The sequence below is a fragment of the Durio zibethinus genome, chromosome 4 (genome assembly GCF_047325235.1).
Source record: "Durio zibethinus cultivar Kanyao isolate XHJ-2024 chromosome 4, ASM4732523v1, whole genome shotgun sequence".
Taxonomy (NCBI): domain Eukaryota; kingdom Viridiplantae; phylum Streptophyta; class Magnoliopsida; order Malvales; family Malvaceae; genus Durio; species Durio zibethinus.
The window spans coordinates 13,918,716-13,937,652 of NC_143165.1; the positions used below are offsets into that span (position 1 = coordinate 13,918,716).

General features: G+C 30.1%; 1 protein-coding gene and 2 pseudogenes across 4 annotated transcripts; all 3 read left to right on the forward strand.

The window, feature by feature from the left end:
• Nucleotides 1-1,275: 1,275 nt before the first annotated feature.
• Nucleotides 1,276-3,892, forward strand: LOC149519221 (disease resistance protein RPV1-like; annotated as a pseudogene).
• LOC149519222 (disease resistance protein RPP2B-like) lies at nt 2,949-7,549 on the forward strand. 3 transcript variants are annotated; one of them, XM_089759724.1, is made up of 7 exons: nt 3,910-4,039; nt 4,701-4,741; nt 5,199-5,439; nt 5,613-6,482; nt 6,564-6,690; nt 6,784-7,319; nt 7,462-7,549. In XM_089759724.1, the coding sequence occupies exons 1-7, from the start codon at nt 3,917-3,919 to the stop codon at nt 7,471-7,473; spliced, it is 1,950 nt and encodes a 649-aa protein (XP_089615850.1). In that variant the 5' UTR covers nt 3,910-3,916; the 3' UTR covers nt 7,474-7,549. The 3 variants fall into 3 exon arrangements, with proteins under 3 accessions (XP_089615851.1, XP_089615852.1, XP_089615850.1); XM_089759725.1 differs by having other exon boundaries at nt 2,949-4,039; nt 6,564-7,319; XM_089759726.1 differs by lacking the exon at nt 4,701-4,741 and having other exon boundaries at nt 2,949-4,039; nt 6,564-7,319.
• A 4,280-nt stretch (nt 7,550-11,829) lies between these two features.
• LOC111287816 (TMV resistance protein N-like) lies at nt 11,830-17,491 on the forward strand (annotated as a pseudogene). Its single transcript, XR_016341883.1, has 5 exons — nt 11,830-12,539; nt 13,103-14,202; nt 14,870-14,934; nt 15,484-16,480; nt 16,562-17,491. The product of XR_016341883.1 is annotated as a TMV resistance protein N-like (transcript).
• Nucleotides 17,492-18,937: the final 1,446 nt, after the last annotated feature.

Sequence of the window (18,937 nt, forward strand, 5' to 3'; positions counted from 1 at the left end):
AATTATGGATTTTTCTATTTAAATTTCTCATGTTAATTTAAATAAAACCAAACTAATTTCTTTTAATGTTAATTAAGCTTTATCGAGAATTAACCTAACCATTTAAAATCTTTAGTATTATGTCCCGTTTTAGTTCATTCCTCTTATAAATTAGCTATTAATTTTATTACACCATGCATTTTATGTCTCCTTATCCTTCACTCTTTTGATTTTTAGGCTACAGAAGCAATTGAAGGCATGGTCATCGACATTAAAGGGTACAAAAACATACATATACATGTATCGATGTATATATGTATTATTACTTAATCTTGACTTATTTTTGAACCATGGTTGCTAGATCATATATATTATTAATATTTTCCCTTACATTACATCCTTTCATTTTTTTTTATTGTAGTTCTTTAAATAAAGTCAGAATTATATATGTTCAAAGGTCAGTTATCCATCTAAACTTGAAGGCTTATTTGCTATTTGGAGAATTGAACAAAAAAATAAGACTCAGTTACAGATCTTAACTCTAATATTTAAGGCCCGAGTCTAATTTAAATTATATAATATATATCATTTTTTATGTTTATATAATATATATATTTATATTTATATTATAATAGGAAGGGATCAACTTACGCAAAAAATTTTTATATTTTTTAATTATTAATTTTAATATATATAAAAGATGAGATTAAATCATTTTTTTACTAATTTTTCTTATCTTTTGGATCTATTGAATATATTATACAAAGTTGGAATTATATATGTTCAAAGGTATCCGTTCAAACTTTAAGACTCATTTGCTATTTGGAGGGTTGAACAAAAAAAAAAGACGCATTTAGGACTTTGACTCTAACATTTAAAACCTAGCCTGATTCAAATTATATAATAAATATAATTTTTATATTTATATATAATTATATATTATATATAGTATATAACAAGGAGGGATCAACTTACATAAAAATAAATTTACATTTTTTTTAATTATTGATTTTAATAAATCTAAAAATAAAGTTAAATCATTTTTTTCTTTTTATTTCTTTCTCGTCTCTTATATTTATTAAATATATTATATAATAAAATGAAAAAAAAACATCATAGGTAATCACCTAATTGGTCCTCAAAATTAAAGTGAAAAATCGTAAGCAATCATCTAATGACTACTCAAAATTAAAACATAACCAATAAGAAATTGAAATCATGTGATACGTGTGCCAAGAAAAATGGTTTTAGCTAAAAAATTTGATTGTTTTAACAACAATATTTGGAAAGAGAAAAGAAGTTGTCTCTCTTAGTCATCACTTAATCAATTTTTACCCATAGTAATTTACCATTCTTTCCTAGTGGATTCCTCCTGGAAAGAACATCATAATAGATCTTTGACCCAAAACACCATCACTAGGCGGAGATTTGTTTAAAAAGAGTTTGGAATTAATGTAATTAGAGCTTTTCAAGCATTCCCATAGTAAGAAGGTCAAAGGAAATTGTTAAAAAATGTTTGTTTTTCCTATTTCCCAGGGAAACTAGACTCTTTTAGTCGTTGTCTAGCGTTTACTTCACGCAAGTTTGAGCTTCATGCTCAAACTTGACGGTGTTTTTAGTTTCTGATAAATAGAAGCAAAAGGAACTACTCAAACACCAGCTTGAGATATATTCCTCTTCCACCTCCTCATGTCATCGTTGCCATCTTCTTCTTCTTCTCGACAAAAATATGATGTTTTCTTGAGTTTCAGAGGTGAAGACACCCGCATAAAATTCACTGATCATCTATTTTCTGCTTTAATAAGGAGTGGAATCGAGACTTTCAGGGATGATCGAAAGCTTGAGGCTGGAGAAGAAATCGCACCAGAACTCTTTAAAGCAATTCAAGAATCATGGTGTTCAGTGATCGTTTTCTCTGAAACATATGCTTCTTCAGGTTGGTGCTTGAAAGAGCTCGCTGAGATTGTTAAACAAAAAAAGCTGAGGGGACATATAGTTTTTCCAATTTTCTATGATGTGGATCCATCTGATTTAAGAAAACAGACTGGGAAAGTTGAAAAAGCCTTTGCCAAACATGAAGAGAGATACAAGGAAAATAAAGATGAGATCCAATAGTGGAGAAAAGCTTTGAGTGAAGTGGCTGATATCACGGGATGGCATTTAAAAAGCAGGCAACAAACTCTTTCCTTTTCTAGTTTCCAATTTTAATGAATATAAAATTATTATTATTATTTTTTGTTGTTTTGTGTATTGCATGATATATAATCTTAAAAAACATTTTTAATCTTGTGTATTATTATAGAATTTCATTTAACTAAAGGATCATTCCTATTTCATGATGTCGTAACATAGTCTTCCCTCTTGTTCTTGCTCTGTTTTTGGTCCCAAACTCTACTAGGAATAAAATTGTTTCTTAAAATACAAGTGATCACCATGTTTCATGTTTTGTTTAAAATAAAAAAGTTATATAAAATATGTATTAAGAATATTTTTGACTTGGTTGCTAGTTATGATTTAATTATATATTAGCCATTTATGAAAAAATAAAATCATAAATAATTTCTTCTAACCTTGTAGATATTTGAAAATACTTAATTCGTTTTATATTTATGTAATATCAATATATAGATTCTGTATATTATTAATGAATCAGTTGATATCACCTCATTAATGAATAATTTTTTAAAAAATATTAATTTTTTGTATATTTATTTTAAAAGTTTATATTTATTTTTTTAATTAGATGTCATCATCAATTCATTGATAATGTATAGATTTTATATATTGATAATGCATTAAATATAAAATTTAATTAATTTCAATTACTAAAGCTACTAATTAGAAACTTGAGGCTTTAAGAGCATCCTAAATTTGTTCCATAAAAGATTATTGTATCCTTATTTTTTGACTCTTAATTTCATAATTACCAACTAAAGTTTATTTCTCTTTTTAGTATTTGTAGGCATGAATCAGAATTCATTGGAGACATTGTTAAAAAGATATCAACAAAATTACGTCAAACATATTCGGTTGTTTCTAATGAGTTGATTGGAATTAACTCACGTTTGGAAGAGTTGCATTCGAAAATAGACATTGGTGAAGACGATGTCCGCATTATAGGAATTTGTGGTATGGGCGGCATTGGTAAAACTACTCTTGCAAGAGTAGTTTATATCCAAATGTCCTCTCATTTTGAAGGTAAAAGCTTTCTTGCTGATGTTCGAGAAGTTTCCGAGAAATGTGGACTTGTTTCTTTACAGAAACAACTTCTTTCTGATATATTGTTGGAAGAAGGTTTCAATCTATTCAATATTCATGAAGGCAATGCCATGATTAGTCGCAGGCTATCTCACAGAAGGTTCCTGTTGTTGTTGATGATGTCGATAACTTTCAACATTTAAAATGCTTGGTTGGAAGGCGTGATTAGTTCGGTTTAGGGAGCAGAATCATTGTAACAACAAGAGATGAACATTTGCTTCGATCCTACAGAGTGGATGATGTGTATAAGCCTACAACACTGGATGTCGATGAAGCACTTCATCTTTTCAATTTGAAAGCTTTCAAGAGTGATACAGTGCCAGAAAATGATTTCAATGAGCTGTCTAAACAAGTTGTAACATACACTGGTGGTCTTCCCTTAGCTCTTGAAGTTATCGGTTGTTTGTTGTGCGGTAGAGATGCAGCTCAATGGAGAAGTGCAATTGAAAGACTTAAAAGAGATTTTGACAAGGAAATTCATGACAGACTTCTAATAAGCTTTGATGGATTAGAAGAAACGGAGAAGAACATTTTTCTAGATATTGCATGCTTCTTCAATGGGGGTGAGAAAGATTTTGTAACTAACATACTAGATGGTTGTGATTTTTTCGCAGAAATTGGAATAAATCGTCTCATCGAGAAGTCTCTCATAAAAGTTACTTCGCGCAAATTTTTGTGGATGCACGATTTGCTACAAGAGATGGGAAGAAAAATTGTTCGACAAAAATCAGTTGATGAACCTGGAAAACGTTGTAGATTGTGGGAGGAAAATGATGTCTATCATGCGCTAACAAAAAACACAGTAAGTTATTCCATAAACATTGCATATTTATGTATTTATTTAGAATCTTGACTCTACTCAACATGCTAAATTATATACCAAAAAAATTTATTAGCTAGGTAAGTTATTAGTATGACATTAAGATTTTGTAATTAAGACAAAACCAAAAACTTGAGATTGCATACTAATATTCTTGAATATATGAAAGAATAAGACTAAATAATTGCAAATAATAAAAGTAAGACTACTTAAGTGTATATTTTATTATAGTTTTATAGTTTTTTATTAAAGTTATGATCATAAATAGGTACTAAATTCATATCAGAATCAAATAAAAATGAATAATTAGACCAATAAATAAACCTGCAAATATAGCTATCAAATCCAATATAAAATCGGATTAAATCATGTATGATAAAACTTAAACATGAAAGTTCAAAACTAAGCAACTTTCTTGCTATTGAGACAATGTTTCATTCGCATTATTTTGAGACTAAATTCTGGATTTTTTTATTTAAAATTATCTTGTTAGTTTAAATAAAGGAAATTTTCTCTTACTATAAATTTTGTTGAGAAAATATTATGTATTATGGTCTCCTATATTTCATCTTCTTAAAATTTAGCTATTAATATTTTACAGCATTTACTTTCTGTTCTCTTATGCTTTACTCTTGATTTTTAGGCTACCAACACAATTGAAGGCATTATCATCGACAATAAAGGGTAAAATACAAACACGCGCATGTATCTATGTGTATATTATTATTTGATCTTAATTTGTCTTATTTAATTGAATTATTATTACTACAACATATATATTATCAATATTTTGTCCTAATTTGCAATTTTTTTTATTTAGTTTTAGTCGCCGGAATTGAAATACCAACATTCTTACCCATTACATTCTCTCATATTCTCATTCTTTAGATTTGAACATGAAACTAATCAAAATTAAAGTACAAGGTCATAGGTAATCACCAAATGACTATTCAAAATTAAAACATAACCAATATGAAATTGAAATCATGTGGTAGGAAAATTGATTGTATTAACTAAACAAGTTGTGTTTCAAAAAGAAGAAAACAATGATAGATACGAGTGAATGTTGATTCTTGCCTTTTCTAGGTGTTGAAAGCTTCAATATTTTGAAGCTCATTTTTGTTTTGTCCTTGGTTTTCAGGGAACAGAACAATACGTTCACTTTGAATGCTGATGCCTTCTTGAATATGAAAAAATTAAGATTGCTCAAAGTCTTTTATCTCCCAATTACTCAAGATCTCAAATATCTTTCAAATGAGTTACGGCTTTTAGATTGGAGTGGATATCCTTTCAGATCATTGCCATCAAGCTTCCAACCAGACAACCTTGTTGCACTTCTCCTACCTTATAGCCACATTGAACAACTATGGAAGGGAAACAGAGTAAGAATTACTTCATTCTAAGTTTGCCTTTTAGTTTTATTTTTGAGACTAATTATAAAAAAAAAAAAAAAAATCTGTATAAGATATGAAAATAACCAAAAAAAAAAAAGGGAGTTATCCTATGTTTTCCTCTTTTTTTTTTTTCTCTCTAATTTTATTGTTATTGTCAACAGCCTTTACCTAAATTAAAATTAGTCAACCTCAAAGGCTCCAAAAACCTGATCAAGACGCCACACTTTACAAGGGCTCCATATCTCGAAAGTTTGATTTTGGAAGGTTGTTCCAGAATAGTAGAACTGCCCTCTTCAATTGGGGAACTCAGCAATCTTGTTTTGTTAAATCTGAAAGATTGCAGTAACCTTGTGAGTCTCCCAAGCAGCATAGATGGGTGTAAATGTCTAAAAACTCTTAATCTCTCCGGTTGTTATAAAATTGGAACTTTACCAGAGAATTTGCAGCACATAGAATTTTTGGAGGAGCTTAACTTAAGTAAAACTGCCATAAGAAAACCTCCATTCTTCATTTTTCAATTTAAAAATCTGAAAGTTCTGTCTTTCAACGGATGCGAGGGACCACCTTCAAAATTACGGCTGAATTTGCCTTCTATTTCCAATGTGTTGCAAAGAGGAAGTTTGGATTCGATGGCTCTGATGTTACCTCCTTTGTCAGGTTTGAGTTCTTTAACAAGGCTGAATCTAAGTTACTGCAATCTTTGGGAGGGAGCTATTCCTAGTGATATTTGCTGCTTATCCTCTTTGAAATATCTTGATCTTAGTGGTAACAATTTCATCTACCTACCTGCAACTCTTAATCGACTTTCCAAGCTTCGTTTTCTTCTATTAAAAAATTGCAGGGAGCTTAAATTGTTTCCGGAGCTCCTAAGTATAGAATATGTGATCATATATGGTTGTGTTTCACTGGAAGAAGTTGCAGATCCAACAACAGCACGCAATTCAACAAATTGGGGAGGCATTTGCGGTTTTAACTGCTACAAATTGGTTGAGAAAAACGATGCATTAACAATGCTAAAAAAATATCTTAAGGTTGGTACCGCTCTCTCTGTGAATCTCACTCTCTAAAATTTATTGTATTAGTTGCCGAATAACAAAAGATTTTGTTTACAGGCATTTGCTAATGCAAGACGATTATTCCACATTGTTATACCTGGAAGTGAAATCCCAGAATGGTTCCGCCATCGGAGGGATGAATCTTCAATAAAGATACCACTACCTCCTAATATTCGGAACGATAGTAAGTGGATGGGAGTTGCTTTCTGTTGCATTTTCGTCTCTCCCTTCATCGATGATGATGTTTATGAGGAGGTTGCAATAATGTCTAAAGCAGTTATCCACGGTAGGAATATTCCACAAGTCGATTGGAGTGGCTTATATTTAGGAGAACTATCTAGGCGGCCTTCGGTCATTGAGGAACACCTTTGGCTACGTTATTATTCTCGTGACAAGATATTTCCGTTTTCATTGGAAGAAAGATGTGGTAAAATTGAGAATTCATTGAGCACAGATTGGGCAAATCAAGAATGCAATGAAATTGAGTTCTCAATCCAATCCTCTTTGGGTGTCTCATCTGTCAAAGTGAAGAAGTGTGGTGTTCGAATAGTTTATGAGAAAGATTTGGAACAGATGGAAGAAATGCAAGAGCAACACAGCATTCCAACAAATTGTGCAGATCTTGACAATATCCATCAAGACATTGGTGGTGATGAAGGGTCAACAGGGAATGATGGTGTCCTTGTAAAACGAAAACACAACGTCTACGAGGAGGCAGCAGGACCAGGTGATGAGAGTGATAGCCCTGAAGAAAGACCATACCCCAAGCGCCTGGAAAAAATTTTAAACTTAATAATGGGAAGAAACATTTTGGTAAACTTCTAAATGCTAATTGCTATACTTGAATGAATCCTTTCATTTATTTGCATACTATTCAATAAATAAGAGGATTACACTATTTTCTATAATTTCTTATAAATCTAATTTGCATTATATCTATATGTTTTTTCTTCAGGCTGAAGAATAATAATTATCGGGTGAAGTAAAATAGTTGGAACAAACTCTATAAAAAAAGCAAAGAAGGTTAACAAAGGAAACATTAGATAAAGTAGATAAAAAAACATATTCAATGAGTATTAATTTTTTTTTAATATGTAAGTACTTTTTTATATTATTAATATGTCAAATTTATTAAGTTGTAAATGATGAATAATTTATAGTTATTTATAATTTTAGTCGTATTCATTTTGGTGGTGTTTATTCGTGTATATTTATATTAGTCGTATCTATTTGTATATAATTATATTATTTGTATTTATTTATATCATGTGTTAATCATATTATGTTGCATATAATATGTATATTAAGCATATCGTGTTTGTGTTTAAAATTTAAACATGTTTTATAATTCATCTTGTACTTATATTTTAATAATTTATGTCGTTATATGTGTCAAACATGACACGAGACCCAACATGAAAACTATAATTACTAGGTCTAGTCTGAAAGTTGGTTTCAGTTCATGGATAAATATGAGTTCAAGTGAGAACACATGCTCGTTAATCACCAACTTCTTTACCAAGCACGTCTACTGCATGGACGAATAGTCTGGTTATTTTAAACCCCTGCAATAGGGGCTGAAGGAAGGACCCATTTTTGCAAACTATTTATTACGACACCTCCAAGCAATTGTTCCCTAACAAATAAGGGCAGAGTGCAATTAACAGTCACCACAGTTGCCACAACAATTACTCTCTTCTATTATTAGTTCAAAGATAAAATTTCAACAACAACCAAATTTCAAAATAAAAAAAATAAATGTAGAATAAATTTGGCAACTTTAAAGCAACATGATTGTAAGAACATAGTCACAAGTCCCAACCTATAGTAATAACTGAACTCCAAAGTTTTCAATATAAACATCCAAAATTTAACTCCTTTAAGCCGTAATAAAGCAATACTAATAATGATCCAAGCAAAAATAAAATCAATACAACTCCAAAATGGACCAATAAATTAAAATTCCCATAACAAAAGTGATAGCTGAAGTGATCATTTTATTTATTCGAATTCAACTTTCATTATCATAACATATATATTCATAGATTTATCGTTAATATATTTTATTTAAGAAATAATTCTTAAAATCTTTCAATAATTTGGTAATATTTTATTTTGATGCAGATCTTTTAATAGTTTAGTAAGATTTTATTTGAAAACCATTTATAAAATTTTACTTAAAAAAACTTATTTAATCTTCCAATAGTTTAGTAAAATTTAATTCAAGATTTAGATACTCTAATAGTTTGATAGGATTAAAAAATTCATTAAGTCCTCCAATAATTTAATAGGATTAAAAAATTCATTAAATTCTTCAACAATTTGGTAGTACTTAATTTGATATCTAAATATGGTAAGACTGAAAATTTTATTATTATTTTATTATAAAATATTCATTAAATCCTTCAATAATTTAGTAAAACTTAATTTAATGTTTAAATTCTTTAATAGTTTAGTAAAATTTTATAAATTTGTCATAAACATTTTATTATCATTTTTAACTCACAATCTTTAAATCTTATTTTAAACATATATAAAAAAAATAAGTGAAATGAAAGAATAAATATATAAATAAGCAAGATATAAAAATTACGTTAATGGATGAAGAGAAACCCAAAATTATGCCAAGACAAACTTTAAGCCTATTACTAGTATAGGTTGGTGAGAACCAAGGCCTAGTAAAACCACTCTTTTGGTCAACTGTTTCAACATTTTGTCTTCCATCTTACTACACAGCACCTTTGAAATGCCTCCTGGCAAAATAGTTTAACATACGCCAAGTTTGAAGCACATGGACTTGTGAATGGTCTCCTTTACTCCGTGTTTTCTTGATTTCTCTGTTCTTTTTCCTTCTCCCCCGCCCCCCTTTTTTTTTTCTTTTATTGCTAGCTCCTTCATTATATAATGAAATTCGACTAAAAAAATCTAGGTTTTCATAAAGAGGAAGATCAACTATTTAATGCATCGATTCTTATTCTATTTTTAATTCTTGATTTTCTTTTAATTTCACAATCTTCAACCCCAAAATTTTTGCAAATTCTCACCTTGATTCTCAAATTTACAATTTTTACAAAAATCTTTCGAGTCTGATTTCTTTTCATCTAAAAATAATCTATCGAAGATTTAAATCAAAAAATAAAATAAACAAGTAAATAGAATAAAAACAAAATAACATAAAATAATAAAATAAACAAATTAAAACCCTACAATTAGGTTCGAAGTGAGTTTGAGTTCAACTAATTTAAGTTTAAAGACCTAAAATTAAATCGGATCTAATTGATTTAGATATTGAATTAAATGTGATGTTTACATTCATACATATATATATATATATATATGATATTTCTATAAATATGAAGTTAAATGAACAAAAAGAATGAGGGGGAAAATTTTGAAATTATAAAAGAAAAAAAAAAGAAAAGAGTTTTCTTGGGAATGACCTGTTTTTGTTTTGACAATAAAAAGTGAGGAATCTCTACCGAATCTCGACCACTTCGAGATCCATGAAGGAACCGTAAGAAAAACGTTGGTTTGGACAATGAGAAATTAAGAAAAAGAGTAAGAAAAGTTATCAAAGAACCCCAAAAGAGGTCAAATCTTTTCTTTATTTTTTAAGACTGTAGTTGATAGTTAGAATGGTGGTTTCGAACTTCCACTGCATAAAAAGAATTTTCTTTTTTAATTAGAAAGAAATTTTGTTTTGTATAAATGAGAACGGGAAATTAAAAAAAAAAAAAAATAGAACTTTTTAAACAAAGGCAGGCCAGTGGACTGTGGCAATCTTTGGGCCTATGAAGGAGATAGTAAACCTAAACTAAATATCTTTTGGGCTGAATTCTCTAAGAAAGAAAGGCTAAGACTAGATTTTAGCCCACTAAAATTGACCAACCATCAGTGGCCACGCAGATAGTTGGGAATATGGGAGTAGGCGTCGGGGAGCTTAATCTCTTTAGAAAATGAAATTACTTCGAATTAATGGCCTATATTAATTGATATCTTTTAAAGGTGATATTTAGTAGTTTTTTTTATTGGTTTAGCACCTAATATGTTTCAGATTCAAATTTCAATAATTGTTTGTCCTAATATTATGGCTTCTTTTGTATTAAAAATTATTTTTTCAAAAAAAAAAAAAAAAACTTAAAAAAAAATTTAGGAAAGCAACTCAAGGGTTTTGTTTCAACCAAATACTAAAGTTCTGAATATCTTTTCAACATGAACTGATTTGGTCTTCTGGTTTTGTAGTGTGTTCTTCTTCCATTTATTAAAGATCAATTATAGTCATAAAATATATGCTTTAATATGCAAGTTACCTTTCAAAAGGTGAAGGAAAGTGAACCCTCAAAACCACTTCATTGTTGGGAGGTTACTTTACCATAGCCATCACACCATTGCCTATTTTCTTGATGGGTTACTTATCGGTACCAATCGCCAAATTTGACAATGTTTTAATTTATATTTCATATATAGTTTAAATTAAATTTCACTTCATTCTCATAATTGATTGAATTATTTTTAATTTTATGTATACTACTCTAATCCTTATTTTATATTTGATTGTCAGATATTAATCTTTAATTATTAAATTAAAAAGTTTAACATTTTATCAATAAATTATGTAATTATCGATAACTTTAAAAAAATATTAACAAAAAATCCACCCAAAAAATTAACCAAAACAAAACCTCACAACTTTAAAAAAAATTTTAAAAAATAAAAAATTAATAGACCCTAGAAAAAGCATTTAACAAAATTTAACGTGTGAATCTCACCTTAAAAAAAAAAGGTGGGCCTCGCAATTTTTTAAAAATAAAAAGCTAATGACCTCCAAGAATAAAAAGAAAAAACCAAAAAATTATAACATGATAAAGTACGTAACATATTAAAATCTGTATATTAATATATAGATTCTCCTTCTATAATTTAATTATTCAAAATGAGATTTGATGGACATCACAAAAATAAAGCAAAACAACAATATTTGGAAACAAAAAAAAACTTGTCTTTTTTTATCATCACTTAATTTTTGCTCATAGCAATTTACCATTATTTCCAGTGGATTCTTTGTGGAAAGAACATCATGATAGATCTTTGACCCAAAACACCATCACTGGGTGGAGATTTGTTTAAAAAAAGAGTTTGGAATTAACGTCAGGGGAAATTGTTAAAAAATGTTTGTTTTTCCTATTTCCCTCGGAAACTAGACTCGTTGGGTGGTTGTCTAGCGCCCACTTTACGCAGAAGCTATCTTCCACGATAAACAGTAGTTAACACAAGAATCAATTCCACTTCTTTCCTTTTCTTTTTTGGGCCAATTCCCCCCCCCCCCCCCCCGGCTTTTCTTCGAATAATCCTGGAAAGAGAAATTGTTGACAGATGTTTTCTTCTTTCCTTGGAAATTGATCTGTTGTTCTCTTGTTTCATGCTTAGACTTGACGGTGTTTTTAGTTTCTGATAAATAGAAGCAAAAGGAACTGTCTCAAACACCAGTTTGAGACATCTTCACCAGCTCCTTATGTCGTCATCACCACCATCACTATCATCATCATCATCATCATCTTCTTCTTCTTCTTCTTTTTCTCCTCGCCAGAAATATGATGTTTTCTTGAGTTTTAGAGGTGAAGATACCGGCACAAAATTCACTGATCATCTATATGCTGCTTTAATAAGGAATGGAATCGTCACTTTCAGGGATGATCCAAGGCTTGAGGCTGGAGAAGAAATCGCATCAGAACTCTTGAAAGCAATTCAAGAATCATGGTGTTCACTAATCATTTTCTCTGAAACATATCCTTTTTCAGGTTGGTGCTTGGACGAGCTTGCCGAGATTGTTGAACAGAGAAAAAAGAGGGGACATAAAATTTTCCCAATTTTTTATGATGTGGATCCATCTGATTTGAGAAAACAAACAGGAAAAGTTGCTGAAGCCTTTGCCAAACATGAAGAGAGATACAAGGAAACTAACGACAAGATCCAAAGGTGGCGAACTGCTTTAACTAAAGTGGCTAATATCAAAGGATGGAATTTTAATAACAGGTAACTCGTTCTTTTCTTGTCTAGTTTTCGTTTTTAATCACCGCAAATTTGATTTTTTTTTCTTTTTTGCATTACATGTTATCTACTTTAAAAAAAAAAAAATTTTTTAATCTTGTGTTTTATCGTAGAATTTCATTTAACTTAAGGGTAATTTCTGTTTTATGATGTTGTAACATAGCCTTCCTTCTCATTCTTGCTCTGTTTTTTTCCCGAACTCAGAATAAAATTGTTTCTTAAAATAAAAATGATCACCATGTTTCTTGTTTTGTTTAAAATAAATAAGATATATAAAATATGTATTAAGAATTTTTTTTACTAGGTTGCTAGTTCTTAATTACTTATATACTAACCATTTATGAAAATAAAATCATAAATAATCTCTTCTAACCTTATAGATATTTGGTAATACTTAGTTTCAGTTACTAAAGCTACTAATAAAAAACTTTAGGCTTTAAAGGCATCCTAAATTTGTTCCATAAAGGATTATTGTACCCTTATTTTTTTTTACTCTTAATTTCTTGGCTCATTTTTCGCCTAAAATTTATTTCTCTTATTGTTTGTAGGCCTGAATCAGAATTTATTGGAAAGATTATTACAATGACATTAGCAAAATTATGTGAAACATATTCAGATGTTCCTGATGGGTTGGTTGGAATTAATTCACGTTTGGAAGAGTTGCATTTGAAAATTGACATTGGAAAAGAAGATGATATCCGCATTATAGGAATTTGTGGTATGGGCGGAATTGGTAAAACAACTCTTGCAAGAGTTGTTTATAAAATGTCCCCTCAATTTAAAGGTAAAAGTTTTCTTGGTGATGTTCAACTTAATTCAGAAATATATGGACTTGTTCATTTACAGAAACAACTTCTTTATGAGATTTTGAAAGAAGATTTCAGATTTTCAGATGTTCAAGTAGGAAATGGAATCATTAGTCGTACGCTATCGCGCAAGAAGGTTCTTGTTGTTGTTGATAATGTCGATAACCTGCAACACTTAAAATGCTTGGTTGGAAGGCGTGATTGGTTCGGTATAGGAAGCCGAATCATCATAACATCTAGAGATGAACATTTGCTACAATTCCACGGGGTAGATGATGTGTATCAACCTACAACATTGGATTTTCATGAAGCACTTCATCTTTTCAAATTGAATGCTTTCAAGAGTGATGCTGTGCCAGGAAAAGCTTTCATTGAGCTTTCTAAACGTGTTGTGGGATATGCGGGGGGTCTTCCTTTAGCTCTTGAAGTTTTGGGATCCATGTTGTGGAATAAAGATGCTTCCCAATGGAGAAATGCAATTGAAAGACTTAAAAATGAACTTCACAAAGATATTCATGAGAGGCTTCAAATAATCTATGATGGATTATCAGAGACGCAGAAGAATATTTTTCTAGATATAGCATGCTTCTTCAACTGGGAAAAGAAAGATTTTGTAACAAAAGTACTAGATGGTTGTGAGTTTTCGGCGGGTATTGGAATAGATGATCTCATTGATAAGTCCCTAATAAAAATTGATAAAGACAACAATTATTTGTGGATGCATGACTTGCTACAAGAGATGGGAAGAGCAATTGTTAGAAAACAAATCTCCTAGTGAACCTGGGAAACAATGTAGATTGTGGGAGACAAAGGATGTTTATCGCATGCTAACGGAAAACACGGTAAGTCATTCCATAAATATTACACATAAATTTGTTTATTTAGAATCTCGACTCTACCCAAAATAATAAATTAACGACCGTGAAAAATTATTAAGTCGGTATATATTTTACTCTTATGACATTAAGATTCTGAAATTAGGATATATACAACCAAAATTTTGGGATTACGAATTAGTATTCTTGAAAATGCAAAAGAATAAGATTACTATTGTTTATTTATTATAAAATAACACTACTTTTTTTTTTTACCAAAATAAATAAATTAAGACTATTTAAGTGTTTATTTAATTTTAGTTTTATAGTTTTTTTTTTTATGAAGTTAAAATCACAATTAGGTATTTTATTTCATATAAAAATCAAATAAATAGATAATGAAATTGGATCAAAACTCACATATAATGATACATGCAACTTGAGACAAGGCCTCATTCGCATTATAGTTTTATAATTAAATTATAAATTTTTATATTTAAATTTCTCATCTTAATTTAAATAAAATCAAACTAATTTCTTTTAATGTTAATTAAGCTTTACTGAGAAGTAACCTAACCATTTAAAATCTTTAGTATTATGTACCGTTATAGTTCATTCCTCTTATAATTTGGCTATTAGTTTTATTACATCATGCATTTTGTGTCTTCTTATCCTTCACTCTTTTGATTTTTAGGCTACGGAAGCAATTGAAGGCATGGTCATTGACATTAAAGGGTGCAAAAACATACATGTATCGTTGTATATATGTACATGTATTATTACTTAATCTTGACTTATTTTTGAGCCATGGTTGCTAGATCACATATGTTATTAACATTTTTCCTTATGTGACATCCTTTCAATTTTTTTTATTGTAGTTTTTTAATAAAGTTAGAATCATATATGGTCAAAGGTATTCGTTCAAACTTGAAGACTCATTTACTATTTAGAGAGTTGAACAACAAAAAATGAGACTCATTTAGGGACTTTGGCTCTAACATTTAAGACCTGAGCCTTATTCAAATTATATAATATATATCATTTTTTATATTTATATATTATATATAGTATATAACGAGAAGGGATCAACTAACATAAAATAATTTATATTTTTTTAATTATTGATTTTAATAGATCTAAAAAGTAAAGTTAAATCATTTTTTCTTTTTATTTTTTTCGTCTCTTATATCTATTAAATATATTATATAATAAAATGAGAAAAAAAATCATAGGTAATCACCTAATGACTACTCAAAATTATAACATAACCAATAAGAAATTGAAAACATGTTGTTTTAACTAAAAAAGTTTGTTGGAGCTTTATTTAGATGGAACAGGCATTGAAGAACTTCCCTCTCCAATTGGACATCTCAACGGGCTTAAACGTTTGAATTTAAGTGACTGCAAAAGTCTTAGAAGTCTTCCAACCAAAATTGGAATGGAATCTCTTGAAACGTTAATTCTTTCAGGCTGCTCAAATCTTAAAAGGTTTCCAGAGATCGATGGCAAAATGAAATGTTTGCTGGAGCTTTATTTAGATGGAACAGGAATTGAAGAACTTCCGTCCTCAATTGGACATCTCAGCAATCTTGTTTTGTTAAAACTGAAAGATTGCAGTAACATTGTGAGTCTCTCAAGCAGCATAAATGGGTTGAAATGTCTTAAAACTCTTAATCTCTTTGGCTGTTCCAAAGTTGAAACTTTACCAGAGAATTTGCAGTATGTAGAATTTTTGGAGGAGCTTGATTTAAGTAAAACTGCTATAAGAAAACGTTCATCCTTCATTTTTCAATTTAAAAGTCTGAAAGTTCTGTCTTTCAATGGATGCAAGGGACCACCATCGAAATTACGACTGAATTTGCCTTCTCCTTTCAATGTGTCGCAAAGAGGAAGTTCGGATTCCATGGCTCTGATGTTACCTCCTTTGTTAGGTTTAAGTTCTTTGACGAAGCTGAATCTAAGTTACTGCAATCTTTGGGAAGGAGCTATTCCTAGTGATATTTGCTGCTTATCCTCTTTGGAAGAACTTGATCTTAGTGGTAACAATTTCATCTACCTACCTGCAACTCTTAATCGACTTTCCAAGCTTGGGTTTCTTAGATTGTCAGATTGCGGGGAGCTTAAATCGTTGCCTGAGCTCCTAAGTATAGAACAAGTGATCATAGATGGTTGTGTTTCATTGGAAGTAGTTGCAGATCCAACAACAGTGCGCAATTCAACAAATTGGGGATCAATCACCGGTTTTAACTGCTACAAATTGGCTGAGAAAAACAATGCATTAACAATACTAAAAAAACACCTTAAGGTTAGTATCACTCTCTCTCTGAATCTAACTCTCTAGAATTTGTTGTATTAGTTGCCAAATAACCAAAGATTTTTTTCACAGGTAATTGCTAATGCAAGACCATTATTCGACATTGTTATACCTGGAAGTAAAATCCCAGAATGGTTCCCCCATCAGAGGGATGAATCTTCAATAAAGATACCACTGCCTCCTAATATTCTGAATGATAGTCAGTGGATGGGAGTTGCTTTCTGCTGCATTTTCGTCTTTCGCTTCATTGATGATGATGTTTATAAGAGGGATGCAATAACGTGTAAAGCAGTTATCCACGGTAGGAATATTCCAAAATTCGATTGGAGTGGCTTTACTTTGGGAGGAGAATCTAGGCAGCCTGGGTTCATTAAGGAGCACCTTTGGCTACGTTATTATTCTTGTGACAAGATATTTCCGTTTTCGTTGGAGGAAAAATGTGGTAAAATTGAGAATTCATTGAGCACAGATTGGGCAAATCAAGAATGCAATAAAATTGAGTTCTCAATCCAATCCTCTTTAGGTGTCGCATCTATCAAAGTGAATGTGTGGTGTTCGATTAGTGTATGAGAAAGATTTGGAAGAGAAGGAAGAAATGCAAGAGCAACGCAGCATTCCAACAAATTGTGCAGATCTTGACGATATCCATCAAGACATTGGTGGTGATGAAGGGTCAACCGAGAATGATGGTGTCCTTGTAAAACGAAAAGGTAACGTCTACGATGAGGCAGCAGGACCAAGTGATGAGAGTGATAGCCCTGAAGAAAGACCACACCCCAAGCGCCTGGAAAAAATTTTAAACTTTATAACAAGGAAGAAACATTCTGGTAAACTTATAAACCTTATATGAATCATTTCATTTATTTGCATGCTTTTCAATAAAATAAGGGGATTGCTCGATTTCTATAATTTCTTATAAATTTAATTTGCTTTAATATCTAGGTGTTTTTTCTTCAAGTTGAAGAATAATAATTATGAATTGAAATAAAATAGTTAGTACAAATTACAAAAAATGGCAAGAAAGGTGGGAAGGTGGAATCTTTTGATGTCATTTGGAGCATAATCATCTAATCTTTGCTTCAAAGAGTGTTTTACACCATTTTTTTTGTTTTAATTGGAAGAAAGAAGATTCGAATCTTGTTTTTTGATTTGGTATTTTAAAAAATAAGATCATATGTAATGTTTTTTTTTTCCCAAGGATTATATAGAAATTTCATTTTCCAAAAATCAAGTAGGCAAAGGAATTATAAATTGTGCTACATGGTAAAAAAAAAAACATGAGATAAAGTAGAAGAAAGGTATAAATTAATAAACACAACAATAAATATTAAAATATCATTTAAATGTAAACCACCCAAGTCTAGGATTTCTATTCAAGCTCAAACAATTTATTCTTTAATTTAATTTTTTTTTTACAAAAGATGTTGTTGCTTAGCGATAAAAGAATTAGTTATAAATGTTAAAATTTAAAATTTAGATTTGTTGGATATCACCTTTTAAAAGTAACTAATTAATGAAATAAACTTAGTTAAACATTGAGTTATTATTTGTAGCTTCCTTACAGGGAGCTTAATATGGATAGACCAAGTTTCACTAACGGCTACTAAAGTTGGATTATTTCACCCATTGAACAATGTAGAAGTTGGATTAAGATTAGTTTGTGACAGAATTTATGAACTCTTCATCGTTTGCCAAGGCATGCAATGTTTCAGGTAAAAAGTAAGCTTCAATGTCTTCTTCAGCTCCACCATATACTGTTATCTTCCCATCATGCTTGTTCCCAACCCCACTTCGAATTGCAATTGGCCTTCCCCATCCAAAATCAATGCTATAATAATCAAACTGAGGTGAACCACCCAAGACCAGCAGATTGTTTATACTAGTTGCTGAGCTTGCTGTCAATAGAATAAGACTTTCCTTCCATTATAAGATGATTCTCACCCCTTTCATTACATGAAAGAACGACAAAATAGAATACAAAAAAATCTCTTATAAAATCTTTAGGTTATACAAGTTCAGTCTAATGTATAATATATAAGTTTCCTCCAATTTTATATTGGTTTGTAAAATTATTTTATTTAGTTTATTCTTTAATTTCGCTCACTTGATTTTATAATAATTATTAGATCGTAGATTGTTAGAATGATTTGATTTCAATTTTAATTTCTATGTACTTTTGAGGGCATTATCCCTCCAAAACCATTGTACCACGAAGGCAGCACGAGACTTATACAATTGTAACTAAATTTTTTTTATAATTTTCAAATAAATAAATTAGTTTAAAATTAATTTTGTTTGCTCCTTGCTTTAGTTTTAGAGGTTTCACTTTAAATACTACTATTTATAGGATTAGGCAAGGCTGCTTTCATTGTGCGATAACAAGCAAAGTCAATTAAGGCCTTAATTAAGGCCTATCATTTAATATTTTATGGTATTCTATAGGGTAAC